This window comes from Mixophyes fleayi, chromosome 11 (assembly GCF_038048845.1).
Source record: "Mixophyes fleayi isolate aMixFle1 chromosome 11, aMixFle1.hap1, whole genome shotgun sequence".
Lineage (NCBI taxonomy): Eukaryota > Metazoa > Chordata > Amphibia > Anura > Limnodynastidae > Mixophyes > Mixophyes fleayi.
Genome location: NC_134412.1, coordinates 95,113,461 through 95,138,747, shown reverse-complemented (window position 1 = coordinate 95,138,747; position 25,287 = coordinate 95,113,461). Strand labels below are relative to the sequence as shown.

The following is a 25,287-nucleotide window of genomic DNA, read 5'->3' as shown; positions in this document are numbered from 1 at the left end:
TTTAGACTGCAGCCCCATTTGTAATATCCAAAGGCTGAGTAATATTCACGTGAATTATCCACCCAACATTGGAAGACCTCCCCTCACTTTCCCCAAAAACATCCCAAGGAGATCTGTCACAATGAAACGCGTAGAACATGGACCTGCTCCCCGCACAGACAGCTGTCCCACTCTCCGGGCCGCCACAGTGACAGCGCCCATCGGGCGTTATGAGAAAACACCAGTCGCCACTCTGAGGAACACCAAATCGGTGCTCGGCTACACTGCCAACCAAACTGGCCTCCTGTGCCGACGGTGGAGCCAGAGTGCAATAACCGGCGTTTCTCACAATGGTCTTGGATACCGGGGTAACTCTGTGCATTAGTATTGGTAGCCAGGTTGGCGTTTGCCCCGTTAACCATCTAAAGAACCAAGAAGGCGTCCGCGGTGATCTCTGAACGCTCAGCAAAGCAGGCTCTGAGGGAAACAGGAGCTATAGGTCATATTTAATAAAGCACGATAGTGCTTTTAACGGGTCATTAAGGTGTCCTCCGCAAATGTATTAAGGGGGCATCGCAGCAGATATCATGGATATCTGCTGCTTTGCATTCCTCTTCGTTTTTGTGAGCAGTCACCATTTAACAGAATGGTGACTGCTCCTGGCCGCAATCTAACAAGTCCCGAAAAAACATTTTTTTCGGGAACTTGTCATGTTAATATACCAGCTGGATCTGGCGTACATCATCGGAATTGAAGAAATCTAATGCTGTCAGCTCTGCTCCGAAGAGCAGAGCTGGACAGCGCATGTATGGAGGGATCACATGATCCCTCCCTGTCACTCAGCGCGCTCACTCTGCAACGACAGAGAGGGGATCTGTGTGCGCATGTCCAGTTCTTGGAACTGGACATGCGCAATTGAAGAGTAAAGAGAAGACCCGGAGACAGCGCTTCCGAAGAGGGGGGTAAGTATGATTTTTTTTAGCACTGAAACAGCAGTTTTTCGGAACTGCTGTTTCTGTGCAGGGCTGTACATAAATGTGAGAAATAGTTCAATCCTTATCATTGCGATAAGGATTGAAAACTACTTTTCACTTTATGTGAATATTGATAAATGTGCCCCATAGTGTCTGACAGAACAGACATCATAGAACAAAGTGTCCAATTTAACAGCTGTACCTATGATTCGGGTAACTGTTCCCGTCATCTAATACATTAGTCCACATAGGGCAGTGGGATAGTTGTCAGCTGACAAAAGGCAAAAAAAGTTTAATATGAAAAGTGCAGGTTTGGCGCTCACAAACCGTTGCCTTTTGCTGGTTCGTACACAGTGATAGGTCTACTAGAGATCAATGTATCCGTGATTATTAATCTCAGAAAGTATGCTGGAAAATGCAAAATATAATGCCCCCAGCAGGTATGTAAATTGTAGCGTCTATACACAATCCAGTAACACAGTGCTCAGCTCTTCATAAAAGTGAAATAAACAGTTAAGTGTATAACACTATTCTGCAAGTGAACCGACTGGTTTGAAGCTGCTACACAGGTCCTCTGCTATGTACAGCTGCAGGCTACACGAGTTACACAAACAGATCATAATATGCTCTCTGCAGCCATATATCCTAAGAATGATATGTACAACATCCATAAGGACGACATTATCTGGAAGTCTAATAATCAGAAATTAAAGGATAGCGAGGATATGTTAGAGCAGTCTGTTTAGTCTGGTTTCATTAGTTTTCTATATAATAATAATAATATTACTAAGGACATAAACGTAACACTATAATACCACGAGGTCTGCACTAAGATACAATTGCAGACATTTATGCAATCTAATATAAACAGATATATGTGACACTGCATAAAGCAACCAGATGATTTGCTAAATTGCAAGTAAATAATCAGCTCTTTCTTTTGCACCAGTGTCCGTAATATCTGCACCCTGCGGCCTCATCTCAAACCTGTTGTTACTCTACAAAGACAGACAATAAACAATAAAACTAAAACCAATTGAATGGCGTGGAGTCCTGAGATGCAAGATATGCTGTCACATCTCTGCATCGGCCATGATGAAACAAACACCTATGTCCGGGTAGGTCTTTTCCTATGAAGAGTTACAAAATATATGGTGAAAATATTACATTAATAACATCCTCACAGGGATCCTGCAGAGGAAAGGTAAACACCATCCGCTGGTAGATAAGAACGTGTGTGAGGGAGCAGTGAGTCATGTTCAAGGTCACCTGTCCATGTTTGGGCAGCTTTGGTAAACAAGGACGTTGGCTTGTCTCATCTACACATTCAGTCTGTATTCATGTTTATAAAACAGAACCTATACAAATGTCATTTATATAGTGTATTTAATACCACAATCAATAACAAACCAGCATGACAGGAGCAGCATATTGCTGCTCTGTGCCATAGACGTGAAGATGCTCGGATTGGGTGTACGTTGGCCTCTCACGCTTTTAAGTTTTTCTACATTAAAAAAAAAAAGTGAAAACACGCCTCCGTAGTGCATATGTTGTATGCACCTGTATTTGTGTCGCACATAGATTTTGCATGTGAGAATGACATGTGAAGTGGGGTTTACAGAATAAATAAAAAAAGACATCTGAAGACCCATCTAATCCTCATTCTTAAGGGGAGATTCAATTGGCTGTGAAGTGCCACCGAAAATCCAACTGTGCACATTACGGTAAGGAACCTCCACTCACCTCTATGGTGTGCGAAGAAAAATGAGCTGAGATTTCAGCCTCAACATCAGCGCGATGTGTTTCCGCGGATTGTTGTGGAGACACGTGGCGCTGTATGGATTCCCCTCTTAGAACCACGTTGCATCTCAGAGGAACTCGCGCCAAGCCCCAACACTTCATTACTGGGTGGATAGCTTGGTGTGTGTGTGAGAGGAGAGCTCAAATAGCAGGAGCGTCAATCTGTGCCAATCGCTGTAGAGCGAGAGTTCAATTTGCCATTATTACCACTGAAATGTATGCATCAGAGTCATTTCTAACAACGATCTATGCAAATATCATATTACATTATTACAACAGAAACCATTCCTGGACTTCTGCTCGGACATAGGACCTTACGCTATTTTCTCCACTCTCTGCTAATACTTGTGTTTCTTGCCTGTGCAGTGGTGTCTCCAATATTTTTAGTACCAGAATCTCTCAGGATAAGCTTTTACCACTGTGTACGCAAGACCAACAGAGTACTATTGAGAATGTTCAGCTCTTCTGGAAAAGGAGCAGTTCTAGCCAAAGGCCACAGTTAACCTGTTTCTTACAATTCATTCCGGTAATTTGAGGCCTGGTGTTGTCATATTATTGCATGGAGACAAATAATGCTCAGGTATTGGCCAACCAAATTCAGGTCCTTACCCAAATGGTACAGGATCAGTCTTCTAGAGTCATAGTCCAGTTTCAGGAAAGTTAGAACTTCAAGTTGAGACCTCAAACCTCCTAGTCAGAACAACAGACTGGAAACCCAATATCACTATTGCTAGGGGATCTTCAATCTTGGTCCTTTGTCCTCGAATCTCATAATCCATCACCAACTTCAGTGAATGCCTATTGAAACTCTAGGAGGTATATTTACTAAACTACGGGTTTGAAAATGTTAAGATATTGTCTATAGCAACCAATCAGATTCTAGTTATTTATTTAGTACATTCTGCAAAATGACAGCTAGAATCTGATTGGTTGCTATAGGCAACAACTCCACTTTTTCAAACCCAAGGAGAAACTGAGGTGCCAATCATTAGGCTCGCACCTACACATATGGGGAGAAGGATCACTTTGCCAGTTTCTCTTCTGAGCAGCCAGGAAACAGGGCCCAAATGAAGCTCATCTGGTCCACAAGTATTTCCGTCAAAGAGTAATATCCATTTATTACCAGTTAAAGTAATGTTTGACACCATGTTCTAATTTGGCTTTTATGGATAGTGGGGTTGCAGGAAATGTTCTATATATTACAGTGGCTAAATTACTTTGAGCCACTGTGGGCTGTCGGTATGCAGAAGAGATTTCAATTTTTCTGACAAACTCCCCTACCTTTCCCATAGTTTTGGGCTATCCGTGGCTGGCTATGCAGAACTAATATGGACAATGTTTGTCCTTACCATCCAGTCTTACCAGTACTTATTTTCAAAAGACTCCAGAGCCTTAAAGTGAATTTTTGGACATTGTTTTGTAAATTAAAATCAGCTGATAGATCTCCCGATAGGAAGTTTGATTGTGATACTGAGCCAACGCCTGCTTCAAATCTTCCTATTCCCGCTCAGCTCTGTGTCTAAAGGCATGGAAAATATATTAAGGAAAATCTGGACTAATGCCTTGCAGGCGTTGGGCAATCAGACCCTTTGTGCCCTGGGTTCTCTCGTCTCTAAGAGAGAGATCAATTAATCTACTACAGTGATCTAAACAAGATTACGATTAAAAACAAACACATTCTTCCTCTAAATTCTGCATTGTTTGATTAATACAAGGGGGCTATTAAAAGGTTTTCAAATATTGTTAGGTTTTTCAAATTACTATAGACCTTTATTAAATATCCTATTACTGCATTCAATTTGTATATGCAATTATAACATTTACATACTATGTTCTACTTTATAGTCATTTTAAAATAGAATGTTTTATATGAAGCACTTTTTTATACTATAACATATTTTACACAAAAGAGGATTAGCATCAAAGGGCACAACACAATCTATACACAAAAATCATATAGACCACATACATGCCATACAACGCTGGGTAGATGTACAAAGTTACAGGAAGCAAAAGTCCATAAATAATTAGTAGATATCACTAACTGATATCTTCCAGATAAGAATTTATGGGGCATATTCAATTGTTTGAATATCCTGCGGCATTAAAACTATTACCGTTATTACGTTATTAGTAAGCTGGATTTCAGCTCGCGGCTCAACTAAAAAATATTCAATAAATAAAATCAAACAGGTATATATTATCTCTCAGTGTACATCAGTAAGACCAGCCGACTAGCAGAGATTGCAGATGTTAAAAAAAAATTTGTGGGCCTCAAAATCGGCTGCAGACCAAGATGACCATGAGGAAAGTCCTGGGAGTGCGAGAGAACTGCTACCGACGCGTTTCAACCATAAATGATCACTATCAAGACATATCTGCACTTCCTGTGTGTGTGTTTGTATGTAGATATATATCAATAGAGATAGAGAGACAGAGATACATTTCTGTCTTTCAACAAAATACAATGATAAAACATGTAAACATTCAACATAAAATTAGCAAAAATATTATTGTGACAATGCCCATATAAACATAAAAACATTAGTAAGTGTAAATACAAAAATCTAAAGCAGCATAAACACAAATACATTTTTCATGAGAAGTAGATATATCTTTAAAAGAAATTAAATCATAAAAATCATTGTAATGCAAAGTCTGAATTTAACCCATTAGGGGTAAGGGTGTTGAGTTTAAAGATCCAGCTTATCTCAGATTTGGCGAGTCCGGTATTTATTCTTCCAGTGGGTTCTGTTTTTTTCCAATTCCCAAGAACTGTAAAAGTGATTTTTCTGAACAATTATGAATTTGTTTAATATGGTTTGAAAGCAGATGAGTTAATGCACATCTCTATGTGCCTTAGGCGTACTTTCCAAGGACGAGTAGTCCATGTTACAGAACAATTTCCTTATTGAGGTTGGAGGAAATACACCACATTTTTAGAGTGGCTGGTGATAAATGTATTTTTTTTGTGTATTTATGTCCCTGGATCTCAAATTGAACTACAACTATCGATAGGTTTATTGGACATGGTACTTTTACACATATAATATATGTCGCATCTCTATCATCATCATCATCATTTATTTATATAGTGCCAACATATTCCGTAGCGCTTTACAATTGGGGACAAACATAATAAACTAATAAACAAACTGGGTAAAACAGACCAAGAGGTGAGAAGGCCCTGCTCGCAAGCTTACAATGGAAACGGTTAGTGTTTATGGTCCCATCCCCTCATTAACCAATTTATATTTTAATATCTCTGTCTTGTCTACAAATAAATGTAGGTCTTTCTGGAAGGTGTGGACCTATCATACGGTGCGTCTTCAAAACTTTCCAGTATTTACCCCAAAAAACTTTCAATCACCTTATACTGAGAGTTGTATCTTGTGATAAACGCCCATTCTGTACGGTTTACCTTATTTTATCATCATTCTTTTTATTACTAAGAGAAGGCAGCACAGTGGCTCAGTGGTTAGCACTTCTGCCTCACAGCACTGGGGTCATGAGTTCGATTCCTGACCATGGTCTTATCTGTGTGGAGTTTGTATGTTCTCCCCGTGTTTGTGTCCTCTGGTTTCCTCCCACACTCCAAAAACATAGTGAGTGAGTGAGTGTTAGGGGATTTAGATTGTAAGCTCCAATGGGGCATGGACTGATGTGTATGAATTCTCTGTACAGCGCTGCGGAATTAGTGGCGCTATATAAATAAATAGATGATGATGAAGATCTGTCCAATTTACACACTTAAGGTTTTGCTACCTCTTCTACTGGTTCTAGATTAATCTTTCTTTTCAAATCGAGTAGACATTTCCACCTATGTATTTAAAATGATGTCCTCAGTGCAGGTCCTTATCAGGCAAACAAATGGGATATTTTTCTGCCAACTATGATGGTGCTCATTTGATGCCGGTATGAAGGCGTTGCAATCAGTGGGTTTACAATACGTTTTAGAATACAAACAGCTATTTTTTATATAAATAGTTAAATCCCTTTATCTACCTATATCTCAACCTACGGGGATCAAAGTTTATACATAAATCCCATTCAAACTAATTAGGGGCAATTGAATATTACTCACTTCTTATTGGTTCAATATTAGTCACATGACCGCTATTGTCGTTCATATCGTACCTTTGCAATTACGGTCTTGTTACGATAAATAATCAGGGAGGTGATTAGCCTCCCTTCCACTGTAGATACTATGATATTAGAATTGATATGTCCTAATCAGTTTTGTATAAGACAGTCTCTTTATGATATTTGTTGATTTTGACTCATTTTTACCAATTTAAGTTTGCACACCAATATATATATATATATATATATATATATATATATATATATATATATATATATATATATATATATATATATATATATATATATATATATATAGAGGACAGGAAACGCAGGTATAATGTCTTGATAAAGACCATTAATGGTTGAAACGAGTCATCCCAGGACTTTCCTCGTTTTCATCTTACTCTGCAGACGATTTTGGGACACACAAAAGAACCTGCTGAAAATCTTCAACAACTGCAAGGTCTGGTAGTCGGCTGGTCTTACTGATGTACATTGAGAGATAGTATACACCTGTTTGATTTTATTTATTGAATATTTTCTAGTTTATTAACCATAAAAAGTTAATGCACTATACACCTATTTCCTTTCTTTTAGATGCACAACACGTATGAGAATCCGAATTCTCATCAGGAACGTTTCATACAGGTAGAAGACTACTGCTGTTGATGTGCTGTACATTCTTTAAACTGACATAACGACACACACAAGGGGGGTATAGCCCAAAATTTAAGTCACGCGTGTTGGTGATTGATGTTTTGTTCTCTAAAAAAGCACAAAGGGGGTTGGCGACATTTGTGATACCCCTGTTCCCTATTTTTTGATATATGTATTTACACTTTGAATAATTTTATATACACCCACTACGCTATGGTTTATATCTTATATACCTCTGTAATTCCTATCTGGAGACATCACTAACGGAGGTGAAGGAAAGATCTACTAATTATTTATGGAATTTTGCTTCCTGTGACTTTGTACATCTATCCAACGTTGTGTGGCATGTATGGGGTCTATATGATTTTTGTGTATAGATTGTGTTGCGCCCTTTGATGCAAATCCTCTCCGAGGTATTTACTGTACCCCAATGTCTGACATAAATATACACAATCTACATTATCGGCAGCCATACGTTGTTTAGGAGCTTGACTGTTTCCTCTATGAAATATCACCTATATATAATAATCAGTACCGGACGAGCCATGTAGGTTTAAATTAATAACATACCAAAGGTTTTCCAGTAAATTTAATTTTTTTTATTTCCGATTAGATCATTTTATTTTGAATGTGTTTTTAAAGTATATAACTGCTGCATGAATTTCAGTGGTAATGGCAATCAGGATGCCACTTGGTAAGGCCACTCTGCCACTATCGACGGGCACAGGGGTGCCCGTTATTTGAACTTGCCACTGTAGCGTTTTTCTATTGGCCTCCACTGAAGGAGCACATTATATAACTTTATATAACATTATATAATTATAATGCACCCCCTCTCTTCTCCTTTGAACAGATCCTTGAGTCCACCCTAAATTTGTTAAAAATTAAACATCTCAATAACACAGCTAAAGGGTTGATCCCTGTACACTGGAGATCACCCTCCCTCCCATGATAGAATGGTTTAGACACTATAGGGGCATATTCAATTGACTGCGGGATCGCCAAAAATCCCGCGCTCCAAAAATATTACCGTTAATACGGTAATCCTGCGCGTAAAAAACGTTAATACGGTAATTTACTCGCTGGATTTCAGCTCGCAGCTCATCCAGCGAGATATTACCGTATTAACGGTAATATTTTTGGAGCGCGGGATTTTCGGCGATTCCGCCGTCAATTATAGGGGCATATTCACGGCTGCGCATGTAAAGTATCATTACGGTACTGCAACATCGCAGGTTTCTGTGCGCACGGCGATGTTGCGGTACCGGGACCCATGGGGCCACGCATAATCGTGGGTGCGAATTCTAATTGAACATGCATTTCCAAATAATAGATCCCATGCTGTACATACAGTGCTCCAACATCCAGAGCCTGCCTGGGGATAAACACCAGGACTGTGGTTATAATTAAGGTTTGGCACAAACAGCATTTATAGTTTTACGAGTTGTGCAGATCTTTCCTCTTCTTCCATCCAGTTTTAGGATTACCGAGTAGAACAGCGATTCCCATAGAAAGTAACACACTGTAACATACATGTGTCTTGGAATAATGAGGTTCAATCACCTGTGTGTCAGTGTGCAATGTTAATACTATACGGGATGACACAGTCAATTAATATTAATGATAAACATATTGGAAACAAGTTCGTTACATGCAGCAGCGAACACAGTCTGATATTGTATAACAGAGCAGCACACGTATGACGGACAACATATAAGGGATTGTCTTTACAGACGGATATTATGGGTGTAACCTCCGGCAACAGGTAATTGTTAATAAGCAGCACGTTTATGTCTCCGGGGTGACTGTATCCCTGGGACGGTTATATTTGCTTACACTGGAACCTTTTGCTTGTTGACAGTGTTACTAAATATATGTACGGTAGGTTGATCTACCGCCAGTCACCATGACACACCCTGTAGTTCCTGGTGTTGTGTTTAGTGGGTAGAGGCTTGTAGTGTTTAGTATGTAGTCAGACCTCAGGCACCTGAAATACAGACTAGACTACATTTCATCCACAACCTGCAGTTTCCATACAACTGTTAAAATGCAAGTAAACATGTACCGTATATCACAGACAGCTGCAGACCTAACAGGTATCAAGTAAAATACAAAATAAGTTCCACATCTGTTTACATGCATTTAGACTTGCATTAAAAACTTAGATGCAAAGTTTTAAACATCTGTGGCTCTGTAGCCTTAACTGGATCATTGACGGGCTGGCCTGATGGCCATAACTGTTGGGAGTCAACCCTTTGGTGTCAATGGAGACATCTCCCACAGCTCCATAAGTCCTGCTGACTCCTAGGGCTAGATTTACTAAGCTGCGGGTTTGAAAAAGTGGGGATGTTGCCTATAGCAACCAATCAGATTCTAGGTGTCATTTTGTAGAAGGTACTAAATAAATGAAAGCTAGAATGTGATTGGTTGCTATAGGCAACATCCCCACTTTTTCAAACCCGCAGCTTAGTAAATCTAGCCCCTAGAGTCTACAGCACAAGCTACTTATATATCGCACTTTATCTGTGTCCTGTGCTGCTGCCATTAATCCCTAACCCATGCAAAACCGGAGGTAGGGGACAGAGTCATAGTCCTTGTCCCCGGTCTGTGGAGATTTGGGGATAGGGATGTTCTGGTCATTAATTATTTCTTATTAATACACACTACGTTAGCCTGGCATTATGCTGAGACAGCGTGTGCCATTTAATCCATATCCAGTTATCTATCTCCAAGTCATGGAACGGGGAAGGTGTGTTTGGAATAAACCCTTATCCCCCCCCCCCATTGCTGAAAGCAATGCATTATATTTTGCAGCTGCTTTGTAAATGACATCTGTCATGGTTACACAACAGGCTAGCAGGATACGTTGTGAGTAAACCACACACTATTTACTCACAAGAAATATACGCTGCTATTTAAAACAATAGTTTCGCTATCAAGTTCGAGCAGCAGATTCACACACTGGGCTCGTGATACTGTACTGGTTACGTGGCTTTGCACTTCCAGTATAAACAAGCTTATTGGCGTTCTCACCCAGCCAGATGGAACAGAAGCAGCTATGTGAGACAAGGATAGAAGACACTGACACAAACAGGAAGTAAAATCCCTTCCCTGGGGACGATCGCCAGGTAACAAGCACCTAAGGACGCAGTCACATGGATCAAATAATAGCACAACGTGACACCTTCTAGAACCTCGTCCGTAGAACACAGAAAACCAATGTCAAACCTTCCATATTTCAACAAGATGTTATACTGCGCTGATCCCAGACAGAAATTAATACAATGTACATGCCAGCTAAACAGAGCAAATTTAAATTGTTACAAAGGTACAGGATGCACATGCTACACAATGTTCTGATATTTACAGTGTTTATAAAGCACAGATACTAAACAAGTTCTTTTATTCAGTTTACTGCAACCTTAAAAGTTGCAAAAATAAAATAAAAATGCATTGGGTTTAGTAATGTTTTCCTGGAATAAGGAGGCTGCAGATTTTTTAAGTATAATTCAAATGTCATTAAGCGCGAAGATGAATTAATGCTGCCCACTTGGCATCAGTGAAGATCTGGAGGGACGCCAGTTAAAGGACAAGGCACTGAAGGAGTCTGTCTAGTGTGCAGACACTGCGGTAGAAACGGTATTACCCACAGTGTCTAGTAAATGTCCATGAACTAGCAGCACGCAGGCCAGCCTAGGAAACTAGAGGGCAGCCACTAAAATATAAATGTATTCTGGTGCAGACAGAGGGCCAAACACTATAACAGGAGGTGCCCTCGGCTAATCAGAGGAAGCTCGTAATCTAATTCAATGTCCTTTCCCTCAATAAGAGACACACTCTTAAATCTCTGTATAGAGAGTCATGAGATCTACGGTGAGACAGCAGATTACATCCCGGCGAGCCGGATGACGTGGTCAGACTGATTAACTGCAAACACACAATGGTTTATACATCTATACAGCAGCAGGGATGTGTAGATAATGTAATATGGGCATAAACAAAGGAATATCGTATATCGCTGTGGAATATAGATAAAAAGAATAATGGAACAGCTGATGTATGGTGATACACAGTAGCAGTCAGCAGGAGATACTAATAAAAATAGTCACTGGGAAAAAAAAAAAACCTGATAACTTTTTCTGGCTATAAATTATAATAACAATTTCTAATAATCGGAATGTGCCACACCCGACCCACACCTAGCCCAGGCATCACATGGAGATCCCTACACAGCCCTAAATGCATCAGAGAAAATCCATTTAGAGCCCCCAATCCCTTCCCCCCGACCCACCGCTCACATGAACCCACGGACACAATCAGGATGTATTTAATGAGCGAGAAAAAGAGGAACCCATGGTATATACAGTAGATGTAACAGTCATAGTGACGTAGTATAGATGGGAGAGGAGAGAGAATGAATGACTGAGCATAATGAAGCCACAGGTAGCAGAGGTACACACTGTGCAAATAATACAGATATTATACATACTGCCAGGTATAGTACATAGCAACAGGCAGCAATGATTAAGGTATTACATACACTGACAAAGCAACAGTGTCAGTATTGACAGTAAATTATATTATACAATATATATATATATATGTACACATACATGCATACATACATACACAGATCAGCCACAACATTAAAACCACTAATATTGTGTAGGTCCCCCTCGTGCCGACAAAACAGCTCTGACCCGTCGCCACATGGACTCCACAGACCTCTGAAGGTGTCCTGTGGTATCCGGCACTAAGACGTTAGCAGCAGATCCTTTAAGTCCTGTAAGTTGTGAGGTGGGTCCTCCATGGCTCGGACTTGTATTTCCACCACATCCCACAGATGCTCGATCGGATTGAGATCTGGGGAATTTGGAGGCCAAATAAACACCTTGATCTCTTTGTCATGTTCCTCAGACCATTCCTGGAGTGTGACAGGGGGCATTATCCTGCTGAAAGAGGCCACTGCCATCAGGGAATACCGCTGCCATGAAGGGGTGCACTTGGTCTGCAACAATGTTTAGGTAGGTGGTAGGTGTCACAGTAACATCCATATGAATGCCAGGACCCAGGTTTCCCAGGAGAACATCGCCCAGAGCATCACACAGCCTCCACCGGCTGCCTTCTTCCCATAGTGCATCCTGGTGCCATCTCTTCCCCAGGTAAACGACGCACACACACCCGGTCGTCCACATGATGCGAAAGAGAATGTGATTCATCAGACCAGACGACCTTCTTCCATTGCTCCATGGTCCAGTTCTGCCGCTCACGTGCCCACTGTGTGTTCGGACACCTTTCCACCATAGCCAGCATTAACTTTTTCAGCAATTCATGCTACAGTAGCTCTTCAGTGGGATTGGCCCAGACAGGTTAGCATAAATGAGACACGGACGCCCATTAACCTGTCGCTGGCTGTCCTTCCTTGGACCACTTGTGGCAGGTACTAATCACTGCATACCAGGAATACTCCACAAGACCGGCCGTTTTAGAGATGCCCTGACCCCGTCGTCTAGCTATCACAATTTGGCCCCTATCAGCCGCTCAGATCCTTACACTGCCAATTTTCCTGCTTCCAACTCATCAACTTCAAGAACTGACTGTTCCCTTCCTGCCTAATATATCCCACCCCTGACAGGTGCCATTGTAACCAGATAACTGAAGTAAATTACATTTATTGTCAGTGGTTTTAATTTTGTGGCTGATCGGTGTATATATCAGTATACACAGTGATAGGGGATCTATATAGGGTCAGTATACACAGCGATAGGGGATATATATAGGGTCAGTATACACAGTGACAGGTGATCTATATAGGGTCAGTATACACAGCGATAGGGGATATATATAGGGTCAGTATACACAGCGATAGGGGATATATATAGAGGCAGTATACACAGTACCAGGGGATATCTATAGGGTCAATATACACAGTGACAGGGGATCTATATAGAGGCAGTATACACAGTGACAGGGGATCTATATAGAGGCAGTAAACACAGTGACAGGGGATCTATATAGGGTCAGTATACACAGTACCAGGGGATATCTATAGGGTCAATATACACAGTGATAGGGGATCTATATAGAGGCAGTATACACAGTGACAGGGGATCTATATAGAGGCAGTATACACAGTGACAGGGGATCTATATAGGGTCAGTATACACAGTGACAGAGGATATATATAGAGGCAGTATACACAGTGACAGGGGATCTATATAGGGTCAGTATACACAGTGACAGGGGATCTATATAGGGTCAGTATACACAGTGACAGGGGATCTATATAGAGGCAGTATACACAGTGACAGGGGATATATATAGAGGCAGTATACACAGTGACAGGGGATCTATATAGAGGCAGTATACACAGCGATAGGGGATATATATAGAGGCAGTATACACAGTGACAGGGGATATCTATAGGGTCAATATACACAGTGACAGGGGATCTATATAGAGGCAGTATACACAGTGACAGGGGATCTATAAAGGGTCAGTATACACAGTGACAGGGGATCTATATAGAGGCAGTATACACAGTGACAGGGGATCTATATAGGGTCAGTATACACAGAGACAGGGGATCTATATAGAGGCAGTATACACAGAGACAGGGGATCTATATAGGCTGAGTATACACAGTGATAGAGGCAGTATACACAGTGACAGGGGATCTATATAGAGGCAGTATACACAGTGACAGGGGATCTATAAAGGGTCAGTATACACAGTGACAGGGGATCTATATAGAGGCAGTATACACAGTGACAGGGGATCTATATAGGGTCAGTATACACAGAGACAGGGGATCTATATAGGCTGAGTATACACAGTGATAGAGGCAGTATACACAGTGACAGGGGATCTATATAGAGGCAGTATACACAGTGACAGGGGATCTATAAAGGGTCAGTATACACAGTGACAGGGGATCTATATAGAGGCAGTATACACAGTGACAGGGGATCTATATAGGGTCAGTATACACAGAGACAGGGGATCTATATAGGGTCAGTATACACAGAGACAGGGGATCTATATAGGCTGAGTATACACAGTGATAGAGGCAGTATACACAGTGACAGGGGATCTATATAGGGTCAGTATACACAGTGACAGGGGATCTATATAGGCTGAGTATACACAGTGACAGGGGATCTATATAGAGGCAGTATACACAGTGACAGGGGATCTATATAGGGTCAGTATACAAAGTGACAGGGGATCTATATAGGGTCAGTATACACAGTGACAGGGGATCTATATAGGGTCAGTATACACAGTGACAGGGGATCTATAAAGGGTCAGTATACACAGTGACAGGGGATCTATATAGAGGCAGTATACACAGTGACAGGGGATCTATATAGAGGCAGTATACAGTGACAGGGGATCTATATAGAGGCAGTATACACAGTGACAGAGGATCTATATAGGCTGAGTATACACAGTGATAGGGGATCTATATAGAGGCAGTATACACAGTGACAGGGGATCTATATAGAGGCAGTATACACAGTGACAGGGGATCTATATAGGGTCAGTATACACAGAGACAGGGGATCTATATAAGCTGAGTATACACAGTGATAGAGGCAGTATACACAGTGATAGGGGATCTATATAGAGGCAGTATACACAGGGACAGGGGATATATATAGGTTCAGTATACACAGTGACAGGGGATCTATATAGGGTCAGTATACACAGTGACAGGGGATCTATATAGGCTGCGTATACACAGTGATAGGGGATCTATATAAAGGCAGTATACACAGTGACAGGGGATCTATATAGAGGCAGTATACACAGTGACAGGGGATCTATATAGGCTGAGTATACACAGTGACAGGGGATCTATATAGAGGCAGTATACACAGTGACAGGGGATCTATATAGAGGCAGTATACACAGTGACAGGGGATCTATATAGGGTCAGTATACACAGAGACAGGGGATCTATATAGGCTGAGTATACACAGTGATAGAGGCAGTATACACAGTGATAGGGGATATATATATATATATATATATATATATATATATATATATATATAGGGTCAGTATACACAGTGACAGGGGATCTATATAGGGGTAGTATACACAGTGACAGGCGATCTATATAGGGGTAGTATACACAGTGACAGGGGATATATATAGGTTCAGTATACACAGTGACAGGGGATCTATATAGGGTCAGTATACACAGTGACAGGGGATCTATATAGGCTGCATATACACAGTGATAGGGGATCTATATAGAGGCAGTATACACAGTGACAGGGGATCTATATAGAGGCAGTATACACAGTGACAGGGGATCTATATAGGCTGAGTATACACAGTGATAGAGGCAGTTTACACAGTGATAGGGGATCTATATAGGGTCAGTATACACAGTGACAGGGGATCTATATAGGGTCAGTATACACAGTGACAGGGGATCTATATAGGGTCAGTATACACAGTGACAGGGGATCTATATAGGGTCAGTATACACAGTGACAGGGGATCTATATAGAGGCAATATACAGTGACAGGGGATCTATATAGGGTCAGTATACACAGCGACAGGGGATCTATACAGGGTCAGTATACACAGCGACAGGGGATCTATACAGGGTCAGTATACACAGCGACAGGGGATCTATACAGGGTCAGTATACACAGTGACAGGGGATCTATACAGGGTCAGTATACACAGTGACAGGGGATCTATATAGAAGCAGTATACACAGTGACAGGGGATCTATATAGAAGCAGTATACACAGTGACAGGGGATCTATATAGAGGCAGTATACACAGTGACAGGGGATCTATATAGGGGTAGTATACACAGTGACAGGGAATCTATATAGGGGTAGTATACACAGTGACAGGGGATCTATATAGGGGTAGTATACACAGTGACAGGGGATCTATATAGGGGTAGTATACACAGTGACAGGGGATATATATAGGGTCAGTATACACAGTGACAGGGGAGATATATATAGGGTCAGTATACACAGTGACAGGGGATCTATATATAGGGTCAGTATACACAGTGACAGGGGATCTATATAGGCTGCGTATACACAGTGATAGGGGATCTATATAGAGGCAGTATACACAGTGACAGGGGATATCTATAGAGGCAGTATACACAGTGATAGGGGATCTATATAGAGGCAGTATACACAGTGACAGGGGATCTATATAGAGGCAGTATACACAGTGACAGGGGATATATATAGAGGCAGTATACACAGTGACAGGGGATCTATATAGAGGCAGTATACACAGTGACAGGGGATCTATATAGAGGCAGTATACACAGTGACAGGGGATCTATATAGAGGCAGTATACACAGTGACAGGGGATCTATATAGAGGCAGTATACACAGTGACAGGGGATATATATAGAGGCAGTATACACAGTGACAGGGGATCTATATAGAGGCAGTATACACAGTGACAGGGGATCTATATAGAGGCAGTATACACAGTGACAGGGGATATATATAGGGTCAGTATACACAGTGACAGGGGATCTATATAGAGGCAGTATACACAGTGACAGGGGATCTATATAGAGGCAGTATACACAGTGACAGGGGATCTATATAGAGGCAGTATACACAGTGACAGGGGATCTATATAGAGGCAGTATACACAGTGACAGGGGATCTATATAGAGGCAGTATACACAGTGACAGGGGATCTATATAGAGGCAGTATACACAGTGACAGGGGATCTATATAGAGGCAGTATACACAGTGACAGGGGATCTATATAGAGGCAGTATACACAGTGACAGGGGATATATATAGGGTCAGTATACACAGTGACAGGGGATCTATATAGAGGCAGTATACACAGTGACAGGGGATCTATATAGAGGCAGTATACACAGTGACAGGGGATCTATATAGAAGCAGTATACACAGTGACAGGGGATATATATAGAGGCAGTATACACAGTGACAGGGGATCTATATAGAGGCAGTATACACAGTGACAGGGGATCTATATAGAGGCAGTATACACAGTGACAGGGGATATATATAGAGGCAGTATACACAGTGACAGGGGATCTATATAGAGGCAGTATACACAGTGACAGGGGATCTATATAGAGGCAGTATACACAGTGACAGGAGATATATATAGGGTCAGTATACACAGTGACAGGGGATATATATAGAGGCAGTATACACAGTGACAGGGGATATAGATATAGATATAGATATAGATATATATATATATATATATATATAGGGGCAGTAGTACAGGGAGGGGCAGGTCACCTGTAGTTACCCCCCACGAGCTCCCCCTCACCTGACCATACACCCGCACCGGGTGTTCGGGCTGAGGGCTCCTCCGGCTCCGGGGCTCCCCGGCGCTCAGTGTACTTCCCCCGGCAGCGGCAACCAGCAGCAGCCCGAAGCCAGCGAGAGAGACCAGCTTCATCCTCCGCTCATCTCCCTCACACACCGCCATCTTCTGCGTCACGTGACCCGGACCGGCCATTATCCCCCGGCCTCCCCCCGGCCCGCCGCCTACCGGGGACACGTGACCGGCCGGGAGCCCCCCCCTGATGGTATCTGTGTGTATTACCCCCACCCCCTGTATTACCTCACCCCTGATGGTAACTGTGTGTATTACCCCCACCCCCTGTATTACCCCCACCCCTGATGGTAACTGTGTGTATTACCCCCACCCCCTGTATTACCCCCACTTCCCTGATGGTATCTGGGTGTCTTACCCCCACCCCCTGTATTACCCCCACCCCTGATGGTATCAGTGTGTATTACCCCCCCCCCCCCCACTTCCCTGATGGTATCTGTGTGTATTACCCCCACCCCCTGTATTACCCCTTCCCCTGATGGTATCTGTGTGTATTACCCCCACCCCCTGTATTACCCCTTCCCCTGATGGTGTCTGTGTGTATTACCCCCACCCCCTGTATTACCCCCACCCCTGATGGTATCAGTGTGTATTACCCCCCCCCCCACTTCCCTGATGGTATCTGTGTGTATTACCCCCACCCCCTGTATTACCCCTTCCCCTGATGGTATCTGTGTGTATTACCCCCACCCCCTGTATTACCCCTTCCCCTGATGGTATCTGTGTGTATTACCCCCCACCCCCTGTATTACCCCCACCCCTGATGGTATCAGTGTGCATTACCCCCCACTTCCCTGATGGTATCTGTGTGTATTACCCCCACCCCCTGTATTACCCCCACCCCTGATGGTATCAGTGTGCATTACCCCCCCACTTCCCTGATGGTATCAGTGTGTATTACCCCCACCCCCTGATGGTATCTGTGTGTATTACCCCCACCCCCTGTATTACCCCCTCCCCTGATGGTATCTGTGTGTATTACCCCCACCCCCTGTATTACCCCTTCCCCTTATAGCATCAGTCTGTATTACCCCCCCCCCTTCATAACATGAAGTAAATTGAATTGTCCTTCATATATTGATTAACCCCTTGTCACATCTCCCAAAATTATCCCGTCTTCCTTACTTCATATGTTAACCCCTCATTATAAATCTCCTAATTACCCCCTAACCCTCATTGCTTCATTTAACCCCTTATAGTTTGCCCAAATTAACCCTTGTTCCCTCATTACATCATAGACTCCCACATTAACTTCTTCCTCTTATTCCTTTATAACAGATTTCTCAATCAGCCCCCTCACCCCACTGAGGGATAATGTGATGAATTTTTCCTTCCTATTTTTATTAACCCCTTGTTCTAACCTTCCCAAATTATCCCATTCTTCTTCCTTCATATGTTAACCCTCATTATAGATCTCCAAATTATCCCATACCCCTTATTCTTTCATAATGTAACCTCTTATTATAGCGTCCCTAAATTAACCTCTTCCTCACATTTCCCCTTATGATAGTAACCCCTTATTATTGGTTTTTCAAACTGTCCCCCTTCTCCTAATTTCTTCATAAATATACATCCTTATCATAGCGTCTGAAATACCTCTTATCTATACCCATAAATTATTCCTCATCATTCACTTTACTTTTCTGTACATATTAACCACTTCCACAGACTTGCTAAATAAACCTCCTCCCTAATTATTTCATATATTAACCCACTTACCACAGCCTATCCAAATTAACCCCCTAACATCATTGCACCGCCAGCCAACCCATTCCTTATCATCATCATCACCATTTATTGATATAGCGCCACTAATTCAGCAGCGCTGTACAGAGAACTCACATCAGTCCCTGCCCCATTGGAGCTTACAATCTAAATTCCCTAATATACACACAGACAAACACAGACTAGGGTCAATTTTGATAGCAGCCAATTGACCTACTAGTATGTTTTTGGAGTGTGGGAGGAAACCGGAGCACCCGGAGGAAACCCACGCAAACACGGGGAGAACATACAAACCCCACACAGATAAGGCCATGGCCGGAAATTGAACTCATGACCCCAGCGCTGTGACGTAGAAGTGCTAACCACTGAGCCACCGTGCTGCCTTATATATTAACCCTTTAGCACAAACCCCAAAATTAGTCACTTTTCAATTATAATTTCTATAAATTAACCTATATATCATAACTTTTCCAAATTATCTTCCTACTTCATAAATTAACCCAATTCCATACACTCTAAACATTCCTTCATTTTTAACCCCCTCATAACTCCACCATCCCAACTTCTTCATAAATTAACCCCTCAGCCTCTCCAAATTACCCCACTCAGCAGATTAACCCTTCCTCGTAGATCTCAAAATCATCCTCTATCCTTCACTCATAATTTAAACCCTTATCATAGCTTCCCCAAATTAACCCTAGCTTTGCTATCACAGCATCCCCTAATTACCACCTAACCCAATTCATACCTGGGTAGTTTGAGATGCTTCGGTAGTATATCCAGACAGAATGCAGAATAATATGGACTATACCTGTGAAATTTGATGTTTTCCTTTAACCATTGCCTCACCTTCATTCCCTTGTACCGCCACTTCACACCTACCCTCTTAGCAATATACTACTACAACTATTTCCGCTGACTTGTAATATAACCTGTCACCTGTACACAGTAGAGGCAGCCAGTTATGTGGGCAAAACATTATTTATGAGAATGTAGCCTATCAATTCACTAGAAAGAAGTAATAGCGAGGCATTAACCGCAAGGTACAGGCAACATTTTATGTACTGGATCAATACTTATGAGAATGCAGCCGATCAATTCACTAAAAATGAGTGACATCAACGAGGCATTTTGTGAATTCACAAGTTCTTAGGTAAACTTTACTGTCATAAGTGGGAAATATTCACTAACTTAAATCAGTAATTCCATTAAAAAATTAAGTGTGTTTTTTAACATCATTCACTGTGGCCGGCTATAAGAAGAATGTCAGGTGGCTATTCTTGATTTATAATTCTGCACAGTGTCATGTGACTACCATGGCAACCACAGTCACATAGCACATGATATAGCAAGCAGAGATGCTTTGGAACAACCCTCTTAGCTCTGTCTGCTCTGTGCACTGTAATCATCCCTCCTCCCCCTTCTGCCTTCACATGACATTATGAGAGCTTTGAGTCTGTGTATGTGTGATTAGCAGCTATACTGGTCTCCCCTCCAGAGAGATTTTAAAAAGGACATCATGATTTGTAGGAGGACAGCTAAGAAAATGATGCATATTACTTAACTTGGTATTTAAAGAAAAACAAAATATTCTATGTGGTATTGCTGTGCTATTAAGTTCTCAGCATTTTCGGAGTAAAAATGCTGCTAAAATGCATATTTGCCAACAGTTCCGATTTTTGTGGGACAGTCCCGAGTCCAACAACTGAAAGGGATGTGACTTACTGGGAATTGGGTGTAGTATTACCTGAAATGAACATAGTTTGGGTAGATTTCATCATGCTGTAGTTTGTTCCAATTTTTCATATAGAATGTTGTCAGTTGTACATAATTCTCTCTCTGAGAATGAGCGATACTGTAGTCTTCATGAGATGAAGACGTGTACTTGATGGGTCTCATTATTCATTTCATTTATGCAGTCCAGGAGGTTTTAAGTGTATTGTTCAACAAGCTGTAATTCATTAAACATGTACTGCATCTTTTTATTAAAACATTCATTTTTGTAAATTGAATAAAGGATGTAAATAAACACATCTTTAACAAATATTCCAAAATGAGGAACTATAAGGAGTCTGGTCTTCCTTAGCTTCATCGCCACCCCAGGGCTCCACCAGCTCTGCAGAATTCTAGACGTATTGTGGCTGCTTCCCAGCGTTCTAGCACTGGGATAGGTTTATCTGTGTGCCGTTATATTATAGGACCAGACTTCCCATGATGCATGCTGCACTTGGCCCTTTCAGAAGGAGTCGCTTACAATCCAAAATACCTGCAAAATCAGAGAACAAATTCTCCTTTCGCCTTCCCTCCAAGAACTGCCTGAAATTCAGGAATCTCCCGCTGGTCCGAGAGACTGGATAAGTACAGCTCACTGACATTTGGATGCATCGCTTCAGGAAAACCACATTGCTAGGTGCTCTTTAATGTAATAAAGAAAAAAAACAGAAAAGTGGCATATATTAAACAGGGTCCTGATGTCCCCTCGTTATCATGATTGAAATACACCTGAAGGCAGTCTGAGCAGCATTTTAGGAAAAAAAACTCAATTGTTGACATGAATGAAGGATGATCTTAAAGTGTTGGTAAGTTAGACTTTAAAGTGGAAATCTCTCTTGCCCGGAACCGGGACATACACCAGTAAACTCAGCCCTGTCGCTCCATGAACGCATATGACACTTCAGCCTAAGGTTTTGGGGAATGAACGGGGCATTTTGCAGTAGTCACAGTACAGTAAGGGCATTCCAAACTAAAGCACACAGAGCTACGTCCGAATCCAGCTCAGCGTGTCTCAAAGATACTTGTTTTTCTGCCGTATCTCTTGCTTCAGCTACAGGGCCAGTCTAAGTCCTGATCAGAAGTGATGACAGTGTCGTACGCATGCTATAACATGTGTTTGAAATCAGGAGCTACTGTAAAAATGTATTTTATGTGGGGTAGACATAAACAGCATCCTAATAAATGTATTTCCGAGTATAGGACAAGCCCAAAATGTGGCAACATCAGCCCAATAGAGGGATGAAACAAAGCTCCAGCAGCTAAGGGGTTAACGAGGAGGGGAATGTCAGTATATTTTAGGTATGGTGCTCCAAAGAATGCATTTAACACAAACTAAAATTATTTAGCAAACAAGACATCCGGCCTCTGAAAAAGTTGCAGTATGGAGTATGATAAAATTGATCAAGATAAGCTGTTATGACAGATTTCCTGTTGTTTAGATGGAGATAAACGTTTTACTTATCCAGTGGCAGATGCCTGATCCGCAAGTGAATTTTTGATACAAATTATTAAAACCCACAATTTCTTATATTAAAACATTTTATTATAATACAGGGAGGCTGTTTTCCAAACTTTAGGAATATAAGGGGGCTTTATAGATGCAATTTTTTTTATTAAGAAAACACTTAAATACATTTATATCGAACATACAAACAAGTTTACGCACAGTGGCAAAAAGCAACAATAGGGGTATATTTACTAAACTGCGGGTTAGAAAAAGTGGAGATATAACCTATAGCAACCAATCAGATTCTAGATATCATTTATTTAGTACATTCTACAAAATGACAGCTAGAATCTGATTGGTTGCTATAGACAACATCTCCATTTTTCTAACCCGCAGTTTAGTAAATCTAGCCCTAGAATTAAGGATTAAATGACTTCTTTAAAACAAATTTATCAATGGTTTTGCTAAAGTCTATTTTTTGAGCCCTGTCCTCTTCTATAGACAACGTAGATCCTTTTTGATCATTTTCAATTTTAAAAAAAGATCTCTCTGCCTTGGCTATAGAGAAGGAACAGTTACGTACACGAAACAAGCAGGACGGACGTCTGGATAGCTTGATGACAAGGAACTATGTTCCTTCAGTAACATTACAGCCAGCAGCTAACATCCTTCATTTTATTTATCCTGTCTTCAAATGAAGACCCAAATAAAAGTAGCTGTGATGGGAATAATAGAGATATATATTTGGAAAATATTATTGAAAACGTTCATATAACTCTAAATTGTGGTGTAAACATAAAGCTGTCCACAATTTTCCCTCTATGCAAAACAAATAAACACATTTGTCCCGTCTGCAGTGCAACTTGGTACATTAAGAAGCAAATTTGTATCCTTTTGCTTTAAAAATGCAATAAATGAAAATTATTTAACTGCCTTCTGTCATGTTACATATTCTGTGATGCAAGTACTACATAAGATATACGTTATGGGGCGTATTCAATTGTTAGCGAGACGGCTGAAAATCCCGCGCTCGAAAAAAAAAAAAAAACGCACTCGTTTTTTCCTGTTCGAGTGCTCGTTTAAAAAAAAAACCCGCTCAATTCAATTGTTAACATTGCATCCACCCCCTCGCGCTCTATTATTGGTCCTAGCGAGTTTGAAATGAGGAGTGGTTAAGGCAGTCATTTTAGTATAAAAAATTAATGCAAATTAATGCAATCAAGAAGGGCCCCAGCACTGCAAAGGAGATTGGGCCCCTACACTGCAATCAAGAAGGGCCCCAGCACTGCAAGCAACTTTTGGTTCTACAAGTGCAAACATGCCCTGGATGCCATGGGTACGCTGGTGCTTGTAGTTAGACAAGTAGCAGCATGCCCACACTATTTAGGCCAACATGGCTGGCTGGGACATGTAGTTCCACAAATCAAAATTTATTTATTTTTTGTTTTTTTTTCATACAAAATCCCCATTTATTACCCTACTACCCACAGCCCAGGGGTAGTAGGAAGAGCCCTAGTGCTATCGGCACTGGGCTGGGTGGCCCTAGGGGGGTGGCCCGCTTACATTTTTCAGCGGACCACACTCCCTAGGGAATCCAGGCCAGCGCTGAACAGTGTGTGGGTGTTTAGTCATTATGGCCGTGGGACCCAAACTACGTTCCCCCCCCCGCTATAGTGCCTATCACCCCGGCTGGTTTGCCTAGTGCTGGTTCAATTAAAATAGGGGGAACACTACGCCAAATTTTTCAAAGATTTTAACTCACACATCAATAGCCTGCCAGCACTAGTGTTAAGACTAAATAGAGTGTGGAGCAAACAATTTTGGTTTTAAAAAAGAAATAAATAACATGCTACTTTTCACCGAGAGCTGACTGAGGTCAGGCACAACCACCCCCCCCTTAAAAAAAATGATATAAAGTTTAAATACATGCACCACTAATGTTTTTTTCTAAAGGGGGAACTTTCCAAAAATTATTAATTATTATTACACTTTTTTAAGTACTTTTACGTTTTTAGGTTATTTTTATGAACTTTTACACCTATTTTTTTCAGTTTAATGTATATTTTTCTTAACTTAATAAAAAAAAATTTTCTTTGAGCAGACCAAGGAGGTGCGAGATTAAACAGCAGATTTGCCTGTTTCACCCACAGCGTTAAAAAACAATTGAATAGCTTTTTCCGCTGAGGGTTCGCATCCAGCCTATACTTTAACATTGACAAACTGTTGGAGCGCAATAACACCGTTTTGGTAAAAAAAAAAAAAAAAAGATTAGAATTGCGGGAGAAGCGGGAAAATAAGGAAAAAAAACAAAAAAATGACTTAACGCGCTCGAACTTCTAAACTCGCTAACAATTGAATACGCCCCTATGAGTGTTATCTCAAATAGCCATTCACAATTTTTAGCGCACACTTAAATAGAAATCAACAATGGGAAAGAGTGTAGTGATGATA

General features: G+C 41.3%; 1 protein-coding gene across 1 annotated transcript in view; it reads right to left on the bottom strand.

Annotated features, from left to right (window-relative positions):
* Positions 1-18,051, bottom strand: part of SORL1 (sortilin related receptor 1) — a 59,104-nt gene extending 41,053 nt beyond the window's left edge. The window contains exon 1 of the mRNA XM_075190428.1: positions 17,823-18,051. Coding sequence (XP_075046529.1) covers positions 17,823-18,014 — 192 coding nt within the window. The 5' untranslated portion in view covers positions 18,015-18,051. The remainder of the gene's footprint in view (positions 1-17,822) is intronic.
* Between the last annotated feature and the right edge of the window lie 7,236 nt (positions 18,052-25,287).